Consider the following 20804-nt stretch of genomic DNA (forward strand, 5'->3'; position numbering starts at 1 on the left):
CGGAACTAGGGTGAGATGGAGGAGATCAGGGATGTGTTGCTTTGTGGGCCTTCCCATTTCATGCAAGAAATGCTCATTTGTTACGATTTGTGTTACAGGTTGTGATTCTGTGGCAGCAATCTCTTGAGACCAAAGCAGATGCAACTTTGGGAGATCAGGAAGCAGATCTTCCAATTCTTGCTTCCTATCATAGATAATACCAGAGAAGGGTGGGGGAGGCAGCAAGTGGCCACCTCCCCACCGTCGCTGAATGATAAACTGAAAGATAAAATAGATCTGTAATCCCAAACGGCTTATGTAAAACTGAACTCCTTCAAAATCAATACTAGGAAATATCTTTAGGATAGGAGCATTAAGGTTTCCTTTAGAAGAAACAGCAATAGGGACGGAGCTGTAGCTCATGGGAGAGCAGGTGCTTTTGCATGCCTGGAGGGTCCTGTGTTCGATCTCCAGCAGCATCTTCAGGTAAGGCAGAGCTAAATTCCTGCCTGAAACCCTGAAATGGTTGCTGCCAGTCTGAGTTGGCAGTTCTGTCCTAAATGTCTGTCCAGACCCAGTAGAGAGCCGTTTCCCACAATACCTTGCCATTTATTTACACCTGTTTAGATCAACACACCACCATTTCTGATCAGGTGCTGTGCTTTTAAGGCGAATCTTTTAAGCCAGGGGTGCTCACACTTTTTTTGGCTCGAGAGCTACTTTGAAACCCAGCAAGGCCCGGAGATCTACCAGCGGGGAAGGAAGCGTCTGACAGACACCCCCTTTAATGTATGCAGCCCCTGCTGGAGTCTAGTCAGTTTCGTCAGTTTTGTTGCTGCATGCCTGAAGAGCAGCTAAAGTGTCAGTTTCAGTGTCAGTTTAATGTCAGCTAAATATGTCAGTTTCGTCTAGTCACTAGACGAAACTGACATATTAACAGTTTGGAGAGACAGGGCTCCTCGATCTACTCATTTTGCCTCGCGATCTACCGCAAAATCTATCGCGATTTTGCCTCGCGATCCACCTATTGAGCACCCCTGTTTTAAGCGTTTCCTGGTTTTTGAGCGGCATCTTGCCTTCCTAAAGCGCGTTTGTCACATATCAAGTTCTTGGCATGTGTTTACCATGGCAGACCCCAAAGCCATTAAGTTGCTCTGCTTAGTCAGTCCTTCTAGGTCACCAAACAGTAGCAGACCACGCTGATGTTATAATTTTGCATCTTCTTGCTTTGGGATGAATCCCACTGAAGTCTGCGGAGCAGGGAAAGTACCCTTGTTTTGGAGGCTGGTTTGCTTCCTGCAAAGCACTATAATTCCCAAGTGATCAGATCAGATACTTTATTAACGGTCATCCGACCAGCTAGTCACAAATCAACACAACAAAATACACAAAATTAAAACCACCATCCCTTTACACATATATAAAATCATAACATCATCAGTTTATACTCTCAATTTTCTTTCTTATCAACTGTGCAGCATGGCAGAAACGGGCCACTCTGAGCGATATATCAGGATTAACATCAGATAGCAGAAAAGCAAGCTGCTCCTCCACCTGCATCCCCGTTACAGCGCCAAAAATCGGGGAAATAAATTTAGATCGCAAATCATCATAGTTTGGACATTGCAGAATAATGTGGGCGGTTGTCTCCACCACATTATTATGGCAGGGGCACAGTCTCTCTGAATAAGGACGCCTTGCGTAACGTCCCAAAAGAACTGCCGATAGAAGTGCATTGCACCTGGCTTTAGTAAAAGGAATCCTGAATTTTGGAACAACGATGTTATAAAAATATCTGGCAGGAGAAAGCATAAGAGCTTGATCCCCAAGAAAAACATATGTAGAAAGTCTGGCTCTCGCAGATCTCATTTCAAGATCCACCAACCTCTGACGCAAAATTTCTTTTGCGTCTCCCGGGCTCATCATCGTTAAATTCCCAAGTGCCTTTGACTTTATTGAGTTTAGATCTGTGGTGTTCTTTTTCTCTTGCATCTGCCCCTTGCTCAGCAGATTGATTCCTACTTTTGTTTCTCCACGTGTATTGATTCTTCATCTTTCTTTTCTTCTGTGTCCCCCCGCCCCGCTTTTAATTCCCTTTTCCATTCATCATCTTCTCACTGTCCTCCTCTTTCCAATTCTTCAGGCTGTTCTTCATTTTCTGTAGAGAAAGTTTCCACTCTCTCCTCCCTGTAATCATTTCTGCAATCGGTCTCCCTCTTAATAAACATTTTTAAAATGTTATATAATAACTCTGTCTGTGTATGCAAGGTTGGATCAAGCCATGCTGGGGCCATAAACTTAGAGGCCCCAATCCATAGCAATAGCAAAAATCATTTTAAAACACTATATTGGCAACCTTCAGTCTCGAAAGACTATGGTATCGTGCTCTGAAAGGTGGTTCTGGCACAGCGTCTAGTGTGGCTGAAAAGGCCAATCCGGGAGTGACAATCCCTTCCACACCGGGAGCAAGTGCAGTCTGTCTCCCTGGCTATGGGCCTTCCTTCTTTGCCTCAGACTGTTGGCAAAGTGTCTCTTCAAACTGGGAAAGGCCATGCTGCACAGCCTGCCTCCAAGCGGGCCGCTCTGAGGCCAGGGTTTCCCACTTGATGAGGTCCATTCCTAAGGCCTTCAGATGTCCTTGCAGATGTCCTTGTATGGCAGCTGTGGTCTTCCTGTAGGGCGCTTTCCTCGCACAAGTTCTCCATAGAGAAGATCCTTTGGGATCCGCCCATCATCCATTCTCACAAGATGACCGAGCCAGCGCAGGCGTCTCTGTTTCAGCAGTGCATACATGCTAGGGATTCCAGGACTGTGTTGTTAGGAACTTTGTCCTGCCAGGTGATGCCGAGAATGCGTCATCATTTTGTTTTTAAAACAAAAGGACAAAGAAAGTATTAGATTTTATACTTCTGTGTATTCATAGGCGAAGGTGTAACAAAACATATAAATAAGCATAAATATCTTGTACAGAGCTGATTTGCACAAGCCCATGGCAGCCCATGGCTGCCTAGTGCAGTTGGTGACTGAGCAGTTTCTCACATCCAGCCGCATCTGTATAGCCACTCTGCATGTGACCACTGGAGACATTGGTTTAATAAGCTTGTCCTACACCAACATGATTGATCCACAGAACCTATAAACAGGCAACCCAATGATAAAAGAAACCAGAAATTCTTGTGTTGTCCAGGCATCAGGAGAGGGTCCTGTTTTGAACAGTCTCAGAACTAAAGTCCTTTCATATTCCATTCACTGCTCCCCTCTGAGTTCTTCTGTTTTGACTCTGCAGATCCAAGGAGGAGATCCAACTGGAACAGGGACTGGTAAGCAAAACTGCTTCTCTTTCTTCCCAGTGTGGGTTTTGCTAAGTAAGTTGTTCTTGTGTTTCAAAAATGGGATCGCTGTGTCTCGATTCCAGTTTGTGCCTTGAGCAGAAGGTCTAAAGTTTGACGGTGAAACTTAGCCATGCAAATATTGGTTTGTTTAAAAACAAAAAACAAAACAAAGTTCCCATTTCCAATTCTCCCCCACCACAATCAGGTTTGTAACCATCCAAATGGGAGATGGGCCTCCCCAACAATTCTTGGTTACGTGCCGGGAGAGATGCCAACTCTTTCTTTCCCAGCTCAGAATCTTGCGTTGAGGTTGGACCAGGAGGAGATGTGGTATAATATGAGTGGCAGATTGTGGTTTAAAGATATTCCTCCTTCCTATAATGGGACTTGGTATCTTGTGAATTAAAATAACGTAGATACCCACTTAATCAAATTTCTGTGGACATCTTTTGCAACGTGGTTCGTGGACCTTTTGGCTTGTCTGTGCTTTCCCACAGCAGCTCAGCTCCTGCATTTAAGGTGGGGATGCTGGGTTGGCTTTTTCCAGGCTGGGTCTCTTCCACCGTTGACTGTGGTCAGTAGCTTGGCCTTCCTTCTAACTGCACCAGGGTAGCTCATTTTTGAGCAGCGCAGCATGAGAAAAACCACTGTAGCCTTGAGCAAAACGCTAATTGAATTCAGCATGAAAAAGAGATTGTGGAATTGCTCCTGACCGAACGGAATTGCTTCCGTTCCTGTTCAATCTTATCTTTAATCTTCAACTGCTTCATAAAGTTGAGGGGGGGAAAGTTGTCCGGTCTTCCTCCTTTTTGCTGCTGTTCCTTACCTTGTGAGCCTGCTGAAAATAGAGATGATCTCTGCTTATCCCAAATGTGTCTGCTGAAAGTGAGTGGCTGCCTTGTGCCACACAACTGTCCTCGCAGTTGGCTGTCACTGTGGGATCGTTGGTTGTACTTTTAGTTGCGGAAACCCCACTATTCTCGATGCCCCAAATGGCTGAGCCCACATAGCCGTGAAAGCTGAGAGACGATTACTTTTAGGCGAAAGCTCATTTCATTCTACTGAATGATCAGTGATTTGATGGCACAGTCTATGGATAAGCTAACAGAGCAGAAAATTGTTGTGTTTGTGAATATTTTTCATTCCACAAAGAAGTTTCCCCCCCCCTCTGTTGAGTCTGAATGCTGTTAGTTTGCTGTATGTCTATACTGCCAGTCTTATCTGTCTATATAACAGATATATTATGTTTCAGGCACACCTCCCATTGTAGTTTTCATAGAATATATTAAAACAGTAAATCAATGTTTATACAAATTACACAGTGAAACAGAACCAGCACCCACATTCTGGTGCTAGCTTGGTTCTGGACCCCTGGGTGTGCATGGCCCATTCCATCTTGCCCCATAAGCTTGCAGTGGGCCCTCAGTATCTGCGGAGGATCCATTCCAGGACCCCCCCCCAAACCCCGCAGATATCAAATTCCATCGATAATTGAAACCACAGCTGGAGGACCTTGGAGGACCTCTGGCCATGACCAGAAGTCGCCGGCGTGACTTGGAAGTGCCTTCTGGTCATTGTCTGGGAGTCCGTCCGAGACCCTCCAGCTGCAGGCTCCGCATCTGCGGATACCGATGCCAGCATGCCATCCTAGGTGGTAGGCAGACTTGGCCGCAGCTGACAGACAGGGACCAGGGACCACTGTGGCTCGTTCCCATGTGGCAGTTCAGCCAGATACTTTGGGGAGGGTGAAGGGAAAAATGCCCACATGGGCACTTCCTGCTCCCACCTCTCCACAGAGGTCAGTAGAGATTGACCCCTGGGGTCTTCTGCAAAGAGCAGCTCCAGAACACTACAGAGCTGCCCTAACTTGCAGCAACTGCTCCACAGGGCTCCCTGCACCTCCAAACATTTAAAAAATAGCCAAAAAAAGGGCACTTCGGTTTCACGACGGAGATCGGAAGTGCGCACTTGTTTGCTGTTTTTAGATGTTTAGTGGCATGGGGAGTCCTGCGAAGGGCTCCCTGGACCCCCCAGGACTCTGGAGCTGGCTGCAGAGGAGTGTGTCTATGTCTGTGTCTGTGTTAAATTTTAAAAACCCTCCCACCCCAGCAGCAGCACCATCTTGGGGATCACATCACTGCCTTAGCCCCTCCTCCACACACTGTTACCTGAGAACCTCTGCTTTATGCTATGCTGATTTTTTTTCTCAGCTGTACTCCAAATTCCACTCACTATTGCAATTTAAGAGGGAAGCTTGTGGCACGTCAGAATTTACCTTCTCTTTAATCTCATTCAGCATATCGGTCCTGCCGTAAACCTGCCGTAAACACTGCAGCCAGCATAGAAAAACTCCATTATCTCATGAGTCATGCGATGGCTAGAGTTCCTCTATGTAATCCTTCTTGCCCAGTTGCAAAAAATGTGTTTTAGGGAGAAAAGACGGACAAAAGCTTCTGTTTTCAGAAACACTAAAGGGTTTTCCCCCAGGCTCCTCTCTCCATGGTTTGTTTTAAAAGGGTTTAAATAATGGCAACCCACAAGAAGTTCTGGGGAATCTGCTATTTTGAGACAGTTGAAGAGTTACATTTCCATGACAGCTCCTTGGTACAGTGTGAGGCTGTGTCCAGTGAACATACCCAGTGAGTGCAGCCAGTGGTATCGTCGGAAATGTCCCAAGAGTGCTTGGCATTTTGGAAGTTCGAGGGTAACATAATCACATTGCCCCCCAACCCGCCACCCTATTGCATTTCTTTTAATGTGATAGACCTGCCTCTGTTGGGTGATCTTTGGCCCTCTCTGGGCAAAGTAACTTTGTGATCTCCCTGGTGAATGGCAAAAACAAGATCATCAACAATAAGGGAGCTGAGCCTGGACAGGACTGAAGATCGCCAAACGGAAGCTGGGGCAGTGTGGTTTAACCCCCCCCCCAGTGAGACTTGCAGCTGGTGTGGCCTGCATCAGGTGCACCACTGTAGTGACACCACTGGGTATAAATCTTGAGTGTAGGAGCGAATAATGACCATACCCACACGCAAGCCTCACTGAGGCCACAACACCCATATGAAACTGCCTTTAAAAATGTCTTTCATTCGTATTTTCTTCTCCTGCCACTTATTCCTAGTATGAAACTGATGATCCTTCCTTTAGAGATCTAACACCTTCATTCCCAGTCTTGGACTTGGTTGTGATAGTTAGAACAAATGTATTTTTAAAAATCTGAAAAATGGGATTAAAAAATATCCTGGGTAAACATTTAAAGGTCTATTAGAGTGCATGTTTAGTCCAGAGTAAGTCCCGCAGCATTCAGTAGGACCGTTGAATGCATTCAGCCTTTGAATTCACCTGCTTAATGCAGACCCTGGCATTCTATTCAAAGCAGACCGTACACAATTATTTCTTGGAAGCATTTGCAGTCCCGGCAATTATGAGGTCTGGAAAAAAAAGATAACCACAACAAATCCCCACATCTCTTTCCTGAGACCTCAAAGACCTCAAAACATAATATTTGTGCTCAATTCCTTGGGCTTGTTGCGCTCCCCTGAGCCGCAAAGGTCCCCAGCTGTAATACGAGACTTTGAGGCTAGAAACCTGTTCTTTTAAGATGGGCAACAAAATAGAGTTCTCTGCCACCAATTCGGTGGCCAGCCCTAGGCTGATCCAGCCACTTTCAACCACTGTGCCACAGCACACTGGTGTGCTGCAAATGGTCCACAGGTGTGCCAGGGGAATTTGGGGGGGGGGGTAGGGGATGTGAGCCCCCTACTAGTGACATGGTGTGCTTTGTCAGTTGTAAAAAAAAAGATGGTGTCCCTTGATAATTTTATCAACTTGTCATGCCACGAGATGCAAAAGGTTGAAAATCACTGGGCTAATTTCTTCTTGGTGGAATGACCACACCTGCTCCGAGTTCTGGCATTCGGCTGGCTGACACAAGAGGGTTGTGGGTTATGCACTCAGGACAGTGAGACTAGGCGGACAGATGCAGAGCTGGCTTTGGTGGTTGGCTGAGTTGGAGCTGAGGAAGAGATGGCGGGCAAAAGGTTAAGCCTCCTCTCCCCAGCCTTTGCTCAACTCCAAGAATCTGAGCAGAGCTCTTCTCCTTCCACAAAACAGCTGTCTGGGGAATTGTCACACAGGCCTCCACGTAACACGCAGCTTAGCCCCTGAGTGACAAGGAGAAGAAAGGCAAGCTGTCAGTTTCTGCAAAGGAAAGTCCTCCCGCTTAATTCACCCAGCGCCTGGCAATTTCCACGCACCCCTTACGGCAGGAAGTGAAGTGGCAATTCACGTAAAAATTGCAACTGTCACGAAGAAGGTGTTTCTCTTCCCCCCCCCCCCACACACACACACGCACCTTTTGTTTGGAATATTACAGTATTTATGCGCAGAACATCACACACACTTCTGAGGGTCCCCCCATAACCCCTAAAAAAGCATTTGCGTGTAGCGAATGTGGGCCTTCCAAGGAAGCGCAGCATGGAACTGGTAGCTGGAGGAGCAGTTCGGAAATCCAAGGCTGCCTTTGCAACTCAAGCAGTGGCCCCCCGACAGGTTCTCCTCCATTTCTGCAAGTTTAAGCAAAAGATTATTTTTGAGTCTTAATGTCTTTCCTTTCCGTTGCATCCCAAGAGACGCACCCCAGTTCTGTGCCTGTAAAGATACTGACTGTGAGATCCAATATGTCACTCCGTTGATTTTGCTCCAAATTCATCAGTGCTAATGGAACATATTATCGGATAGGAGTATGTGGTGAGATGCTGCTGTTTTTGTTTTGTTGCTTGGGTCTAGCTATTGCTTGTGTGTGCAGACTGTTGAAATGCCACAATGGGAGATGTGCAAAGAGGAGGAAGATCGCACAGCATCAGTCAGGGAAGGCACAGCTGCAGAATGCTGACCCCTTCCTGCCCCCGCAATGCCTGGGGTGAATCAGTGAGTCATAACTTCCTCCCTCAATGCCTCCCCCCCCATACACTCCACCATGTGCAAAAGGCAGAATGGAGAGAGTATGAAAGGGAAGGGGGAGTAGAGGAAGCTGCCTACTGGGGAGTCAGAGTCCACTGGTCTGTCTAGCTCAGTGCTGTCAACACTGCTTGGCAGTGGCTTGGAAAGGATTCAACCAGGTAACTTTCCCTGCCCTCGGTGGAGATGCCAGGGGCTGGACTTGAGGGTCTTCTGCTTCCAGAGTGGGTCCTTGCTGCTGAACTGCAGCCCTCTTCTGGGAGAGACCCCTAGGGTTTCCCGTTGCCTTTTGCATAGGGTGGAGGTAGAGATGCGGCTGGTGCATGGCAGGGCCTGGCAGGCACATTAACATAACAACATAAGAACAGCCCCACTGGATCAGGCCATAGGCCCATCTAGTCTAGCCTCCTGTATCTCACAGCAGCCCACCAAATGCCCCAAGGGAGCACACCATATAACAAGAGACCTGCAAGGCTTCCTGGGAATTGTAGTTAAGAACATAAGAACAGCCCCGCTGGATCAGGCCAGAGGCCCATCTAGTCCAGCCTCCTGTATCTCACAGCAGCCCACCAAATGCCCCAGGGAGCACACCATATAACAAGAGACCTGCAAGGCTTCCTGGGAATTGTAGTTAAGAACATAAGAACAGCCCCGCTGGATCAGGCCAGAGGCCCATCTAGTCCAGCCTCCTGTATCTCACAGAGGCCCACCAAATGCCCCAGGGAGCACACCAGATAACAAGAGACCTCATCCTGGTGCCCCATTCTCCTGGTGCCACATTCTCCTGGTGCCACATTCTCCACCCCAGGAAGGCATTGGATGCGCGGGGGCAGGGATGGGGTCCTCTCTGCCAGTCCCCACAGCCTGCCATCAACCCAAGCTGCTTTGCTGAGCCTTGGAGGTAGGCTGAGCCAAGTCAGGTCCCTGCCAGAAAAAATCTCAGTCCTTCTGACTGCATCAGTAGGGTAAGGGTGCTTTGGCCCCCCGCCACAAGCAAGAGGAACCAGAGGTGCTGGATGGCTATTCCTTATGGTTGTAATCTGGTTTGAGCTGCTTCTGAATACATTAGATGGGAAGGTAGGGAATAACTCTTAGAATTGTGGGATGTTAGAGTTGGCAGAGACCTTGGAGATCATCCAGTTCAACCCTCTGCCCTGCTCAAGCAGTGACAGGGGTTTGTTCACCTTTGCTTGAAGACATCTGTGAGAAGCCCCCACTTCTGCTGGGGGCTGACTGTTCCAGGGCTGGGTAGCCCTTTCCTCACAACTGGCCTAAATCCACTCTGTAGTTTCAGCCCACTGATTCTGGTCCTGCCATCAGGAACCACAGAGAGCAAGTTCTGTCCCCTTTCTGTGTGTTAGCCCTTCAGATCCTCTTGTCTCTCCCCTTAAACTTCTATTCACCAGATTAAACAGACCATGCTCTCTGAACTTCCAGACCCCTTGCCATCTTGGTAGCCCTTCTCTGAACCTGCTTCAGCAGTGAAATAAAGCAGTAAATGATATTCACATCGGGGGTGGCGCACATGTGGACATCCCATTGCTATTAATACTCAAAGATTCTGTTTGTGGCTGTCATGCATTCTATCTAGTTCAGTTTCCGAGAGAGAGAACGTTAGATTAGTGTGTATAGGCATGTCCTGGTATCCACAGTTTGTTATCCATGGATACCAGGGACATCTCTTAAAAATATAGGGGAACGTTTTAAAAAATCTTGTTTTACCAGTATTTTTTAAACTTTGCCCTATCTTTTTAATGGTGTTCCCAGTATCTACAGTTTCAGGTATCCATGGGGGAGTCTGGAACAGAACCCCAGTGGATACCGGGGCACACCTGTGTAACCTAAAAGTCCTACTGGGTCATAAACCTAGTCCAGCAACCCATTCTCAGCTCTTTTTCCTCCGTTGCTCCCTTTCAGCAGTTATTCATATTTATACACTCTCTGGACTTGGAGAATGATTAGATCGAGAGCCAGGATGCTGTTTTGGTTCTGTAAGATCCAGGTTCAGATTCCCACTTGGCCATGAAGCTTTCTGGATGATCTTGGGCCAGTCACAGTCTCTCTAACCTACCCCTTGTGTGAAGGCACAAGGAGGGGAGGAACCGTATACACTGCCCTGAGCTCCTTGGGAGGTTGGGCAGTATACAGGGCGATATCATGATTAGAAGCCAACTACAGGCTTGTGCCTCACAGGTTTATGTGTGTAGAATGGGGTGGAATAACTACATAGATTTTCCAACATCAGGGCAAGACTTTCCCCAAAATGAATGGTTCGCCTCTCCTTCCCCCTTTGATGTCTTCCTCTCCCTTTGTACTTTCCAACGTCTTAAATCTCCCTGTGCTTCTGCGTGGCTTGGGTATAGCAGACGCTTTTGAAGACTGCCATTGTGCCGAGTGATACGGCCTCTCCAGAGGATTCCTAACCCAGTTCCACTCGTGGACCAGCCTCTCCCCAGCCACATCTGGGTTTATTCCTGGTGTTTGCTTTCTCTCTGATAACGATGCAAAAGGAGAAAAAATATATATATACATTTCTTTTCATGGTTTGTCACACAAGATTATAGCGTTGGGCTGTAGAAATGTGGAAGTGAGTCATCTCAGCGTTTTCTCTCCTGATTAGGAATAATCCGAGAGGAAGATGAAAATGTCACATCTGTCATAAATAATGCAGTAGTGACAGCCCAGCAAAGGAGCATGTGCTCTGGAGTCTCCGTTGTTTAAAATCCCATTTTTTTTCTCCCCCAAGAGAGAGGTGGAGGCTTGCAGTGTCTGGACCACTGCAGAGCTCCAGATACTGTACACCGTGTGAACTGCAGAGAGTTTGCTTCTGTAGGGGGCTGGTCTGGGGGGAAATCTGAAGGTGCAGTATGAGAATTGTATGAAATGGATGGTGGGCTCTTGTTTGACTGGAACCCCTTGAGCTGTGTGCATCCAACACACAGAGAATGGCCAGAGAAACCTGGCTGTGGGCCTCTTTCCTTGAACTGGGGGTTCTTTTCGGCCTTCCAAATGTGTCTTTCTAGGAATGCAAACACATTGACAGGTTGACGTGTCTTGAGCTGGTGTGTTTGGGGTGCCTGCGACTTCACTGTGCAGCCATGGTATAAAAGTGTGTTGTTGTTTTTTAGGATGACTGATTTGTTTTATTGTTTTAAAGGAGGAGAGTCTTATTGGGGAAAGCCTTTCAAAGATGAGTTCAAGCCCAACCTGTCTCACACAGGACGTGGTGTCCTCAGCATGGCCAACTCAGGCCCCAACAAGAACAAGTCTCAGTTGTAAGTGATGGCATGGCTCTGTGTGTGTGTGTGTGTGTGTGTGTGTGTGTGAGCACATTGCTTATAATCCAGAAGAAGCAAGCAAAAAAGTATTCCATTCTCAGAAGAAAAGGCTGGATTAGGCCACAGGCCCATCTAGTCCAGCACCCTGACCCAGAGATGCCTCTGGGGCACCCACAGGCACAGATGGATTAATGCCCCCTCCTACCTTTGGACCTGGTATTCATACAGCTGCTGACCCTGGAGGTAGCATGCAGCCATTGTGACTAGCAGCTATGGATAGACTTGTCCTCCATGAGTTTGTCTAATCACCTTTGTAATTCATCTATGCTGGTGGCCAGTTGTGCAGATCATGCACTGTGTCGAAGGGGGACAGCAAAAGTGGCAATGTCTAGCACTTGATCCAGAAAGCTCTCTAAACCAGCTTGGCACTCTGGTGTGCCACCTCAAAGCCTTAAAGAACGTTCACTCAGAAAGCGGGTTCTAAGCGCTTTTGACCACTGTAGGGCTTTCAGGCATGGAGTTGCTGGAGTCCTGTTCCCAATTTGGCAGAGGCAGCCGGTGAGCAAATTCCCCTGTCGCACCAAGTGGCAGATGCCTGTGTTCCCTTTACATGGCTTGCAGTTTCTGAAAATGCTTTGTGTTTTCTGTTAACGTGCACTGTTGCCATCCTCTCTCACCTCCCTTTCTTCTTAACTCCCCACTAGTTTCATCACATTCCGCTCTTGTGCCTACCTAGATAAGAAGCACACCATCTTTGGGAGGTAAGGAAGATGCTTCATGGTTTTGTTTTATACCACTGTCCTGTGTGCTGTGACAGCGGAGCGTGAGCAGCATTGTTCAAGTTTTGTGCTGTTCTTTGCCAAGACTGTGGAGACTTTGCTCCAGACCAGTATTCTTTGCTGTCAGATGGCTAGTGGGGAGCCCTGGCCACAAATCCCTGCTGTGCCCTGGGCACAGTCATGTGCTGGTCTGTTTCTCAGCACGGCCTACCTTACAGGGTTATTGTGAATGAGGACTGAAATGATTAACAATGCTTTTAAGTTCCCTTCGCCAAAAGGTTCACAAAGGGACATTACATAGTTAAGATTCCCTCTGCAAAGAGCTCACACAGGAGGTACTGCTAACATCCACTGGGAGGGATGCTGTGTAGCTACTTGTTCTCCCCCTACTAAATTTAAGAGGCACCTTTTCAGAGGTGGTTATCCCAAAAGCAGGGGTAACTGTCTCAACATCAACTTAGGCTAGTCCTGGATAATGTGTCTCTTTCATTTTGATAGTGCTTAGTACCACAGTGGGCCCTTGCTATTTGTGGGGGATCTGTGCCAGGACCCACAGTAGATAATGAAATCCATGCTTAAATTTGGAGGGCTGTGTTGCAATAATTTACCAGGCAGCTGCACCTGTGAACAGCCCCACTGGATCAGGCCATAGGCCCATCTAGTCCAGCTTCCTGTATCTCACAGCAGCCCACCAAATGCCCCAGGGAGCGCACCTGATAACAAGAGACCTGCAAGGCCTCCTGGGAATTGTAGTTGAGAACATAAGAATAGCCCCACTGGATCAGGCCATAGGCCCATCTAGTCCAGCTTCCTGTATCTCACAGCGGCCCACCAAATGCCCCAGGGAGCACACCAGATAACAAGAGACCTGCAAGGCATTCTGGGAATTGTAGTTAAGAACATAAGAACAGCCCCACTGGATCAGGCCATAGGCCCATCTAGTCCAGCTTCCTGTATCTCACAGCGGCCCACCAAATGCCCCAGGGAGCACACAAGACACCTGCCTCCTGGTGCCCTCCCTTGCATCTGGCATTCTGAACCAGATTGTGACAGAAGCCACATCCAATTTGTGTTGGTGACTTCTGGGAGAGCCCCAGGACAAATGCGCAGATTTTGGATCTTCCCAGGGTGTAATACTTGGACCTCCTACCTAGGTCAAAATCTTAAAATTTTGTTCTGGTGCACTCTAATTTGTGGAACATGTGACTTTTTACTCACACAAATTTCTTTCCTTCCTTTTGCTGTTTTTCTTCTTCTTGAAAATGTTCCAGATGTGCGTGTATCTCTTTTTGCATTGTCTTCTGAGCAGGAAATGGCGTGTTTTGGTTTTGGGTCTGTGCCATGTAATATGGCATACAGTTTAATTGATATAATTTAGAAGGAAAAAGCATACACGGGGTGGGGGGGAATGTGCAAGGGACTGAATGTAGAAATAAACTTGGATGCTTATGTTTTTAGAAAGTCTGGCTGTAGGGGTGCATTTCCCTTGGTTTTCGGGTGTGATTCAAGGTGTTGGTTATTGCCCCCACCAATCCATCCCTTGAAGTGCCTGCCAGTCTGGCTCATAGGTGGGTGAGCCCTGCTCAGACTGCTGAATTTTATGACCTCCCCTTGCATTTTGCCTTTTCTTCCCCTGTAGAGTGGTTGGTGGTTTTGAAACATTGACAGCGATGGAAAATGTGGAGAGCGACCCCAAAACAGACCGTCCCAAGGTAGTGTCATTAGCCTCCCTCCCCCCCAAGCTACCAGGCAAAATTAAGATTCTCCAGTCTAGTTTATATAGTATTTATTCATTCTTTTAAACCAGACTTCAGGAACAAAGACACGTTAACCCGCTGAAGTTTCCGTCCTTCTCTTCACAGGAGGAAATAAAAATCAAGTCGACGACTGTTTTTGTGGATCCATATGAAGAAGCAGATGCTCAGGTGAGGAGGGTAGCAAAACTCACATTTGGGGGGAAAAAATTGGGTGGTAGGGACAGGATGTGGAAATGTCCATTAGCTCTAAAAGGGCTTTAAGAAAAGAATCACGGCTAACAGAGTTTCTGTGTCTAGGGGTGTGTTCTGCTGAATATTTACCTTATACATGTGTATCCCACTCCTCCCCAAACATGGGTGCCCAACTGAATGCCCATGTGTATCCCCCCCAAACATGGGTGCCCAACTGAATACTGGTTTGCTTTGAATGTATACCAAGTTCTGTTTCCAAAAATCAGAAGATAGCTTGGCTTAATGCCAAAGCAAATCCAAATGCTGAATTAAAACAAATTACCTGTCTGGAACTGGGGCGGATACCCAACTAGGCCCCGGAAAGAGAAGAGTCTCTCTCTCTGCAATGGCAGAACCATCAAGAAACCCCATAAGTCAAAAGCCACTCTTTTTAGCATGCCAAAAAAGAGGTGGGAGATCTGCTGTCCTTCCTGTTCACATCCAGAGCGCTGTCCCTTCTCCACCCAGGTACATATTGACTTAAAGGGAAGGGGACACAGTGGGAGTGAGCTGAGAAGCTACAGAGGCAGCTCCCCCCCCCATACCCTTTCTGCTGCTTCAGCTGTTGTGCCTGTTTTTCTGGACGGGGACCAAGTAGTACTTGCTGGACAGCATGGAACTTCCTAAGACTGAAATGTCCCTGAGGGGCCTCTGTGGAGATTGGGATGCAGGCAATGCCGTGTGTAGTTAGTTTTGTTGATTAGGTCTTGTGTTTTTTTTCTCCCAGGTTGCTGCAGAGAGAGAGAAGGCTCAACAAGAAGAAGCAGCAGCCCAAGGGAAGCTCCCAGTTGCACCAAAGAAAGAGCCCCCAGCTCCAAAGACATACCGCGAGGGAGTTGGGAAGTACATCAATTTGGTTGCTGCGTAAGTCCCTGGTGCTGTGTTTAGGCATTACTAAACTTGGGAGGGTCCTGACTTCACAGAAAGCGAGGGAGAAGGACCTCTGCTCAGCACTCTCAGGGATACGTTCACAGGCGCCACTCACCTGTTTGTTTCCCTTGTAGGAAGCGAGCAGCAGATGACGATGGGCCCTCCACCAGCACAACCATCAAGAAAGAGAAAAAAAGCACAGGCTTTGGGGACTTCAGCTCTTGGTAGCCACCCCTCCAGATCACCTTCATCAGCAAACCTGAGTCTGGACTATTCTGAAGAAGTGGCAGGCAAACCAACAGGGGCTCTTCTTAGCTGGATGTTTGCCCAGCAGCTCCTTTCTTCCTTTGGCAGCACAAAGATCCTCAGAAGTTTTTAAGCAACTTTTGGCACCCTCTTGTCCAACAGTCACCCTTCTATAGTTGCTGAACAGAATGGATTGGTGAGAGGCTCGGTGAACAAGGCTCCGTTTCAGATAAAATGGGCAATACTGTCATCACCTCTGTGTCTCTGCTTCTTTCACGCCTGCTAGTTCACTTTTTTTAAAGGTGAAAACTGATGAGAAGCATCCTCTAAACCTCTGGATGGTCTGCAGTGTGTGATGCAACCAAGCAAGACCAGATGGCTAAGCGACTCACTCTCTCTCCCAGGAATATAAATCCATGTTCGCACCTTGGCCATTTTTGTTTACCAAACCCCAAAGAAATGATACACCAGAGGCTAATGCCTGATAGACCTACAATCTTTTTTTCCTCTCAAATGTGTATGGGGCAGTTTGATAGGGCCCTGACCTAGCCTGGGAGCATGACAGGGGCAGAAATCCCTCCCTCCTGTGCACACTCCCAATTCAGAGTGTGGCAGTCACTTGAAAATGAATCCTGTGATTCTCTATCATGCAAGGATGACAGTTGTTTTTGTGCTACCATGTAGGAATTACTAGCAAGAAATCTTAATCAGATCCTGCAGGGCCACATACGTTAAGAGCCGTGTCCTGCAAGATGTTGTTTCAGTATCCGGAAACTGGGGAAGCCAAGACCGCAGGGGGCCCATTTGTGTTCACATATATGAAATGTATACCTAGAAATGTAGCAAGTGTTTATCACGTGAAAATCGTAAATGAAAAGTTGCCCAGAACCTGTCCATCTTATACATCAAAATTTATATCAAGGGAGATTTTCCCTTATGAAAACATTGTTTTCATAAGGAAAAAATCTCCCTTGATACAAAAATCTATACCTAGATATATTCTGAGAATTTTTTTTTCAAACACATGACTAACACTGGCTATATTTCAAATGATGTTTTTCTTTCCCGACACTGTTTGTTTCCTTGACAGGAAATGAGTCCAACTGCGTTTTTCTTCAGTCCCTTAAAGGGGTCTGGGCTCTGAGGAAACAGTTGCAGGACTCAGTTAACGATCGGAAGTTCAGCCTCACTTAAGGAGATTCAGTGTGCCTGCATTTTTTAAAAGTGCGTTAAAGTTTAACGCAGGGGTGGTATCTCAGAGGTTGACCTGCTGCTGCAAACCATGGTCATTCCCCCAATGGTCAAGCAGGCGCTGGGGGTGGTGAGTGGCTCAGCTTGCTTACCTGGCAGTCTTCTTCCTCTGAGCAGTGCTGGCACTTGCTGCAGTCCTGGGACAGGGTTCCTCAGTATCCCTTTTTTCTGGTAGGGAATTCAGGATTCTCCTGTCACAACTGTTTACGCCAGCTTCTTTGCCCCCACTTGTCTCATAGCATGAGGCACTGTTTTCCGGTGTACATTCTAGAAGCCAGACTACCCTTCCCGGATCTGGCCTGGAAAAAGTGTAGTGGGATCACCTTTTGCTGGCTGATGTGGCGTCAATGAGCAAAACCTTGTGAGACTCTCAGCAAGTTAAGAGCCTAGAAAAGCAGAAACACGAGGTCAGGGACTGGGGAAAAAACCATTTGAATCACTTTTTTGTGGCTACTTTCATTTTATGCATGGTCTAAAATATATGAAGTCATATTACTCACCTGCTAATGTTTAACAAAAGTGCAGGCCCAGATCCAATAAGCTTCCATCTTGGGGTTGCTGCCAGGAGAAATCTGGCCACTATCTGATGTACTCTGCCATGATGTAATCGCAGTTAAGGGCGCTTTGTCTAGCTGGAAAAAAGTGACTTAATGCTTTACTGAAAGTACTTTTGTTTTCTATGGTTGACCAAACCTATGACTCTGAAGCAATTAAAGCATTTTCTTGTAAGATGGTGTCATATGATGGGTATTGAAGAACAGGCTATTTTCAGCAGTCTCACTAACAGATGTGCCTTTCACCAAGCATAAAAACAGGTCTCTGTCTGGGAGGAACTTACAGTATGAAGTTTGACAAAGGAGATGTGGGGAGCAAGTTGGGGTATATATACAGGGTAAGAAAATGGTAATTTTAGACTAAATTGTTGTTCTGAGATGGGGTAGGCTTGACACTTTGGGAAAGCCCCTCCTACTACAGGAGGCAAGGAAATCTCCTCCTGTTCCTGGATGGTATTCAACCCCCAGACTGGCCTGGAAAAGATCCTTACCCATCTGTGGACATCCCACTACACTGCCCAAGACAAAACCTGTCAACAGAAAGAACAGGAGCAAAGGCTGACAGGCTCCATAGACACCAGATATGCATAAGGCAAGGGCCCCCACCTTGAGAGCCCAAACTACAAGTAACCTATTGTCCAGAAGAGCAAGACAATGAAGCCTGGAAGTGAGGGAGGTGGAATGTCCCCATTTCTGTCCCCAGAACAGGATTACACCCAGGTGGCACCAGACTCCAAAATCTTCTGCTAATAAACCTGCCTTCACGGAGGCCAAGACATCAGTGTGGGGTAGTGTTGACAAAAGACCACTCTGCCACCCTAGAAATCTCACCCAAGGATGAGTGTCTCCAAATGCTGCCAGTGCCACTTCACTACCTTCTACTGTTGCAGACACGATGTGAATCTTGTTCTGTTCCACAACTGGTACTCCAAACCTCGTGACTACACCAGATTCAACCTCCACTCTTGACCACTTAAGGGTCCAGAATATGCATTAATACATACTGAGGCTTCAATTCTGCAAGCTATGGGGACTAAAGAGAACGATTACCGAGAAAACAGAACATGTCCCAGATCTCATAGCCCACGGAAGGCAGTAAGAGAAGTTACATCATCCAACACTTCCTCATCCATATGGACTACTGTACAGGGGGATAGCTACCCGCCAGTCTGTCCAGAGGTGCGCACCCTACCCAATCTTGTATATCTGACCCCAGTATCTGCCAAAGCTGTGATTGTTTTGTCCCAGCCATCTGCTCCAAGCCTTGGGTTGGTCAGCTCTGAAAGGGTTGTGGCAGCAGCCTGCTTTCTTTCTCTTTGACGAGCACAGCACAAGCCCTGAGTCAATACAGCCTCTCAAAGAACGCCTGCCTCAATGACTTCACCCTCTGGCAAGAATGGTGCCCTGTTCTGCTTGTTCTGCTGCCCTGCTCACCCCAAGGGCTGTCTAAAGACAAGGCTGGTTAACAGTGCCATCAGACGGACCCTCGAATGTCGCACAAATGCAATTTAGGCTAATCATGGCAGCCTCCTGTTCTGCAGCCCACACTGATACATGCGCCGTTGATGTGAAAGCCACTTTCCCCTGCTTTCACTTTAGGCATAAAGATGCCCCCAAGTCCTCTCTGATTGATCAAGAGCTGGCGTAGCAGCATAGCTGTTAAGAGACTGAGCTATGAACTGTCTCGGCGGCCTCAGGCCCAACCCACCTTCTCAGCCACAATATAGAGATAATACTACAAACTTGTAGTGCAAACCTAGGCCTCTATACTCAACAGGAAGTCTCTCTGCAAACTGCACATCTCAAAAAGCATCATGTACGTGCCAGTTATGATTGTTTGTAAAGACCAAATCAGTAACTGGGGTGAACTGCCCTCCTTCACAACTGTCACACACACCAAACCTCATAAATTAGATGTTGCTTAAGGAATTTTTTTTTTAAAAGGTGTTTGTACGTCAATAAAGAGGTTGAAAAAAAGAACAAATGTATTGTGACATCAGTTTTTTGTACATGATAACTTATGGCCTATGAAAGCAATCTAAAAACAGAGATTCAGCTGTAGCCAAGACAGGTTTACAAAGGAACACTTCTTATGGAGATAGTGCAAGCTGAAACCATGCACAAGCCTTCAAGATTAAATAATGAAAGACGCCAGAGGCTATGCCCAGTCTGGTTGGGTGCTGTGGAAGACACGGGGCTGAGTAGCTGGACTTGTACACGTCTTCCAAGCAACACCACCAAAAAGCCATTATGTACCCACCAGTCCTGCTTCTATGTGCCCGTAGCTGCTCACAACACAGCCACAGAATATGGACAGAGTTTTGGGAAAGATTCCCCACACAATTCAGGGCAAATTTAATGACCCCCACCAAACCCCAAACAACTATTGGGGACATGATTAAATTACCAGTGGGCAATTCATCACTAACCCCCCGCCCCCTGCAGCCAGCAACAGAAGGCTGAACCAGCAAACAAAACATAGTTAGAAGCACAGGAGGGTCTGAAACTAATTGTGTTTTGCCTGTCCACACTTGATACGGTTGTCACTGTATTGCAACAAAGTCACTATACATCAGTTATGCTCGTATGCATACAATTCAAGAACACAAAGTACTAAACATAGACAAGGTGTCTCCATAAAGAATGAGTGAAGAGAGGAAGGCATGGGCCTGTACGCCTGGCATAACTGGTGTGATTTAATGCTTCTTTAATGGCACTTAATTCATTCAAGCAGCTCTACCACCAACTTCCACACAATACCTACCTTGGGTCAAGGTGAGCAGGAGCACCACAGTGTCTTCCACGCTGGGTCACTAGAAGGTTCATTATGAAAGGAGAACAAAAGGCACCAATGAACAATAGTTTGCACTTCTCATTGACTATACAAGTTCTGAGTCATGGAGTTTACTGGCTTCCCGAGAACAAAGCGCTCCCCACATGTCCTTGGGGAAAAATTTTCTGGGAAAGGTCAATTAGCACACTGAGGTCTGTACGTAGATAGTAAATCCTTTGTTACAGGAATACACAACTTTGTTTAGTTCAGCTAACCCACACCTTTGGCTGCAGCAACCACCTGTGTTTCTTTGTTGCATCTTCTGCTCCTCCAATAAATATTCATTTTCCAATGGAAAACCCTCTGGGTCCACAGTGCTTCCAGGTATCCATGAGTCAATTCCAAAGAATAAGAACATAAGAACAGCCCTGCTGGATCAGGCCACAAGGCCCATGTAGTCCAGCTTCCTGTATCTCACAGTGGCTTACCAAATGCTTCAGAGCACACAAGACAACAAGATATGTGCATCCCAGTGCCATCTCTTACATCTGGCATTCTCAGGTAACCCACTTCTAAAATCAGGAGGCTGCACATGCACATCATGGCTTGTAACCTGTAATGGACTTTTCCTCCAGAAATTTGTCCAATCGCCTTTTAAAGGCATCTAGACTAGATGCCATCACCATATCCTGTGGCAAGGAGTTCCACAGACTAACTAGAATCCCACCCTCTGTGAGGTGGTCACCTCAGATGGCAGATTAAACGTTTCAAAAACATTTTGTGACCCACCAAAAA

At 47.0% G+C, this 20804-nt stretch overlaps 1 protein-coding gene across 2 annotated transcripts in view; it reads left to right on the forward strand.

Annotated features, from left to right (window-relative positions):
* The window catches only part of PPIL2 (peptidylprolyl isomerase like 2), a 62825-nt gene extending 47144 nt beyond the window's left edge, over positions 1–15681 (forward strand). For both annotated transcript variants that reach the window (XM_066609857.1, XM_066609858.1), the window contains 7 exons: positions 3266–3299; positions 11428–11545; positions 12253–12309; positions 13967–14039; positions 14190–14252; positions 15043–15179; positions 15320–15681. In XM_066609857.1, the coding sequence (XP_066465954.1) occupies positions 3266–3299; positions 11428–11545; positions 12253–12309; positions 13967–14039; positions 14190–14252; positions 15043–15179; positions 15320–15413 (576 nt within the window). In that variant the 3' untranslated portion in view covers positions 15414–15681. The remainder of the gene's footprint in view (positions 1–3265; positions 3300–11427; positions 11546–12252; positions 12310–13966; positions 14040–14189; positions 14253–15042; positions 15180–15319) is intronic.
* Positions 15682–20804: the final 5123 nt, after the last annotated feature.

Source organism: Tiliqua scincoides, chromosome 14 (assembly GCF_035046505.1).
Source record: "Tiliqua scincoides isolate rTilSci1 chromosome 14, rTilSci1.hap2, whole genome shotgun sequence".
Taxonomy (NCBI): Eukaryota; Metazoa; Chordata; class Lepidosauria; order Squamata; family Scincidae; genus Tiliqua; species Tiliqua scincoides.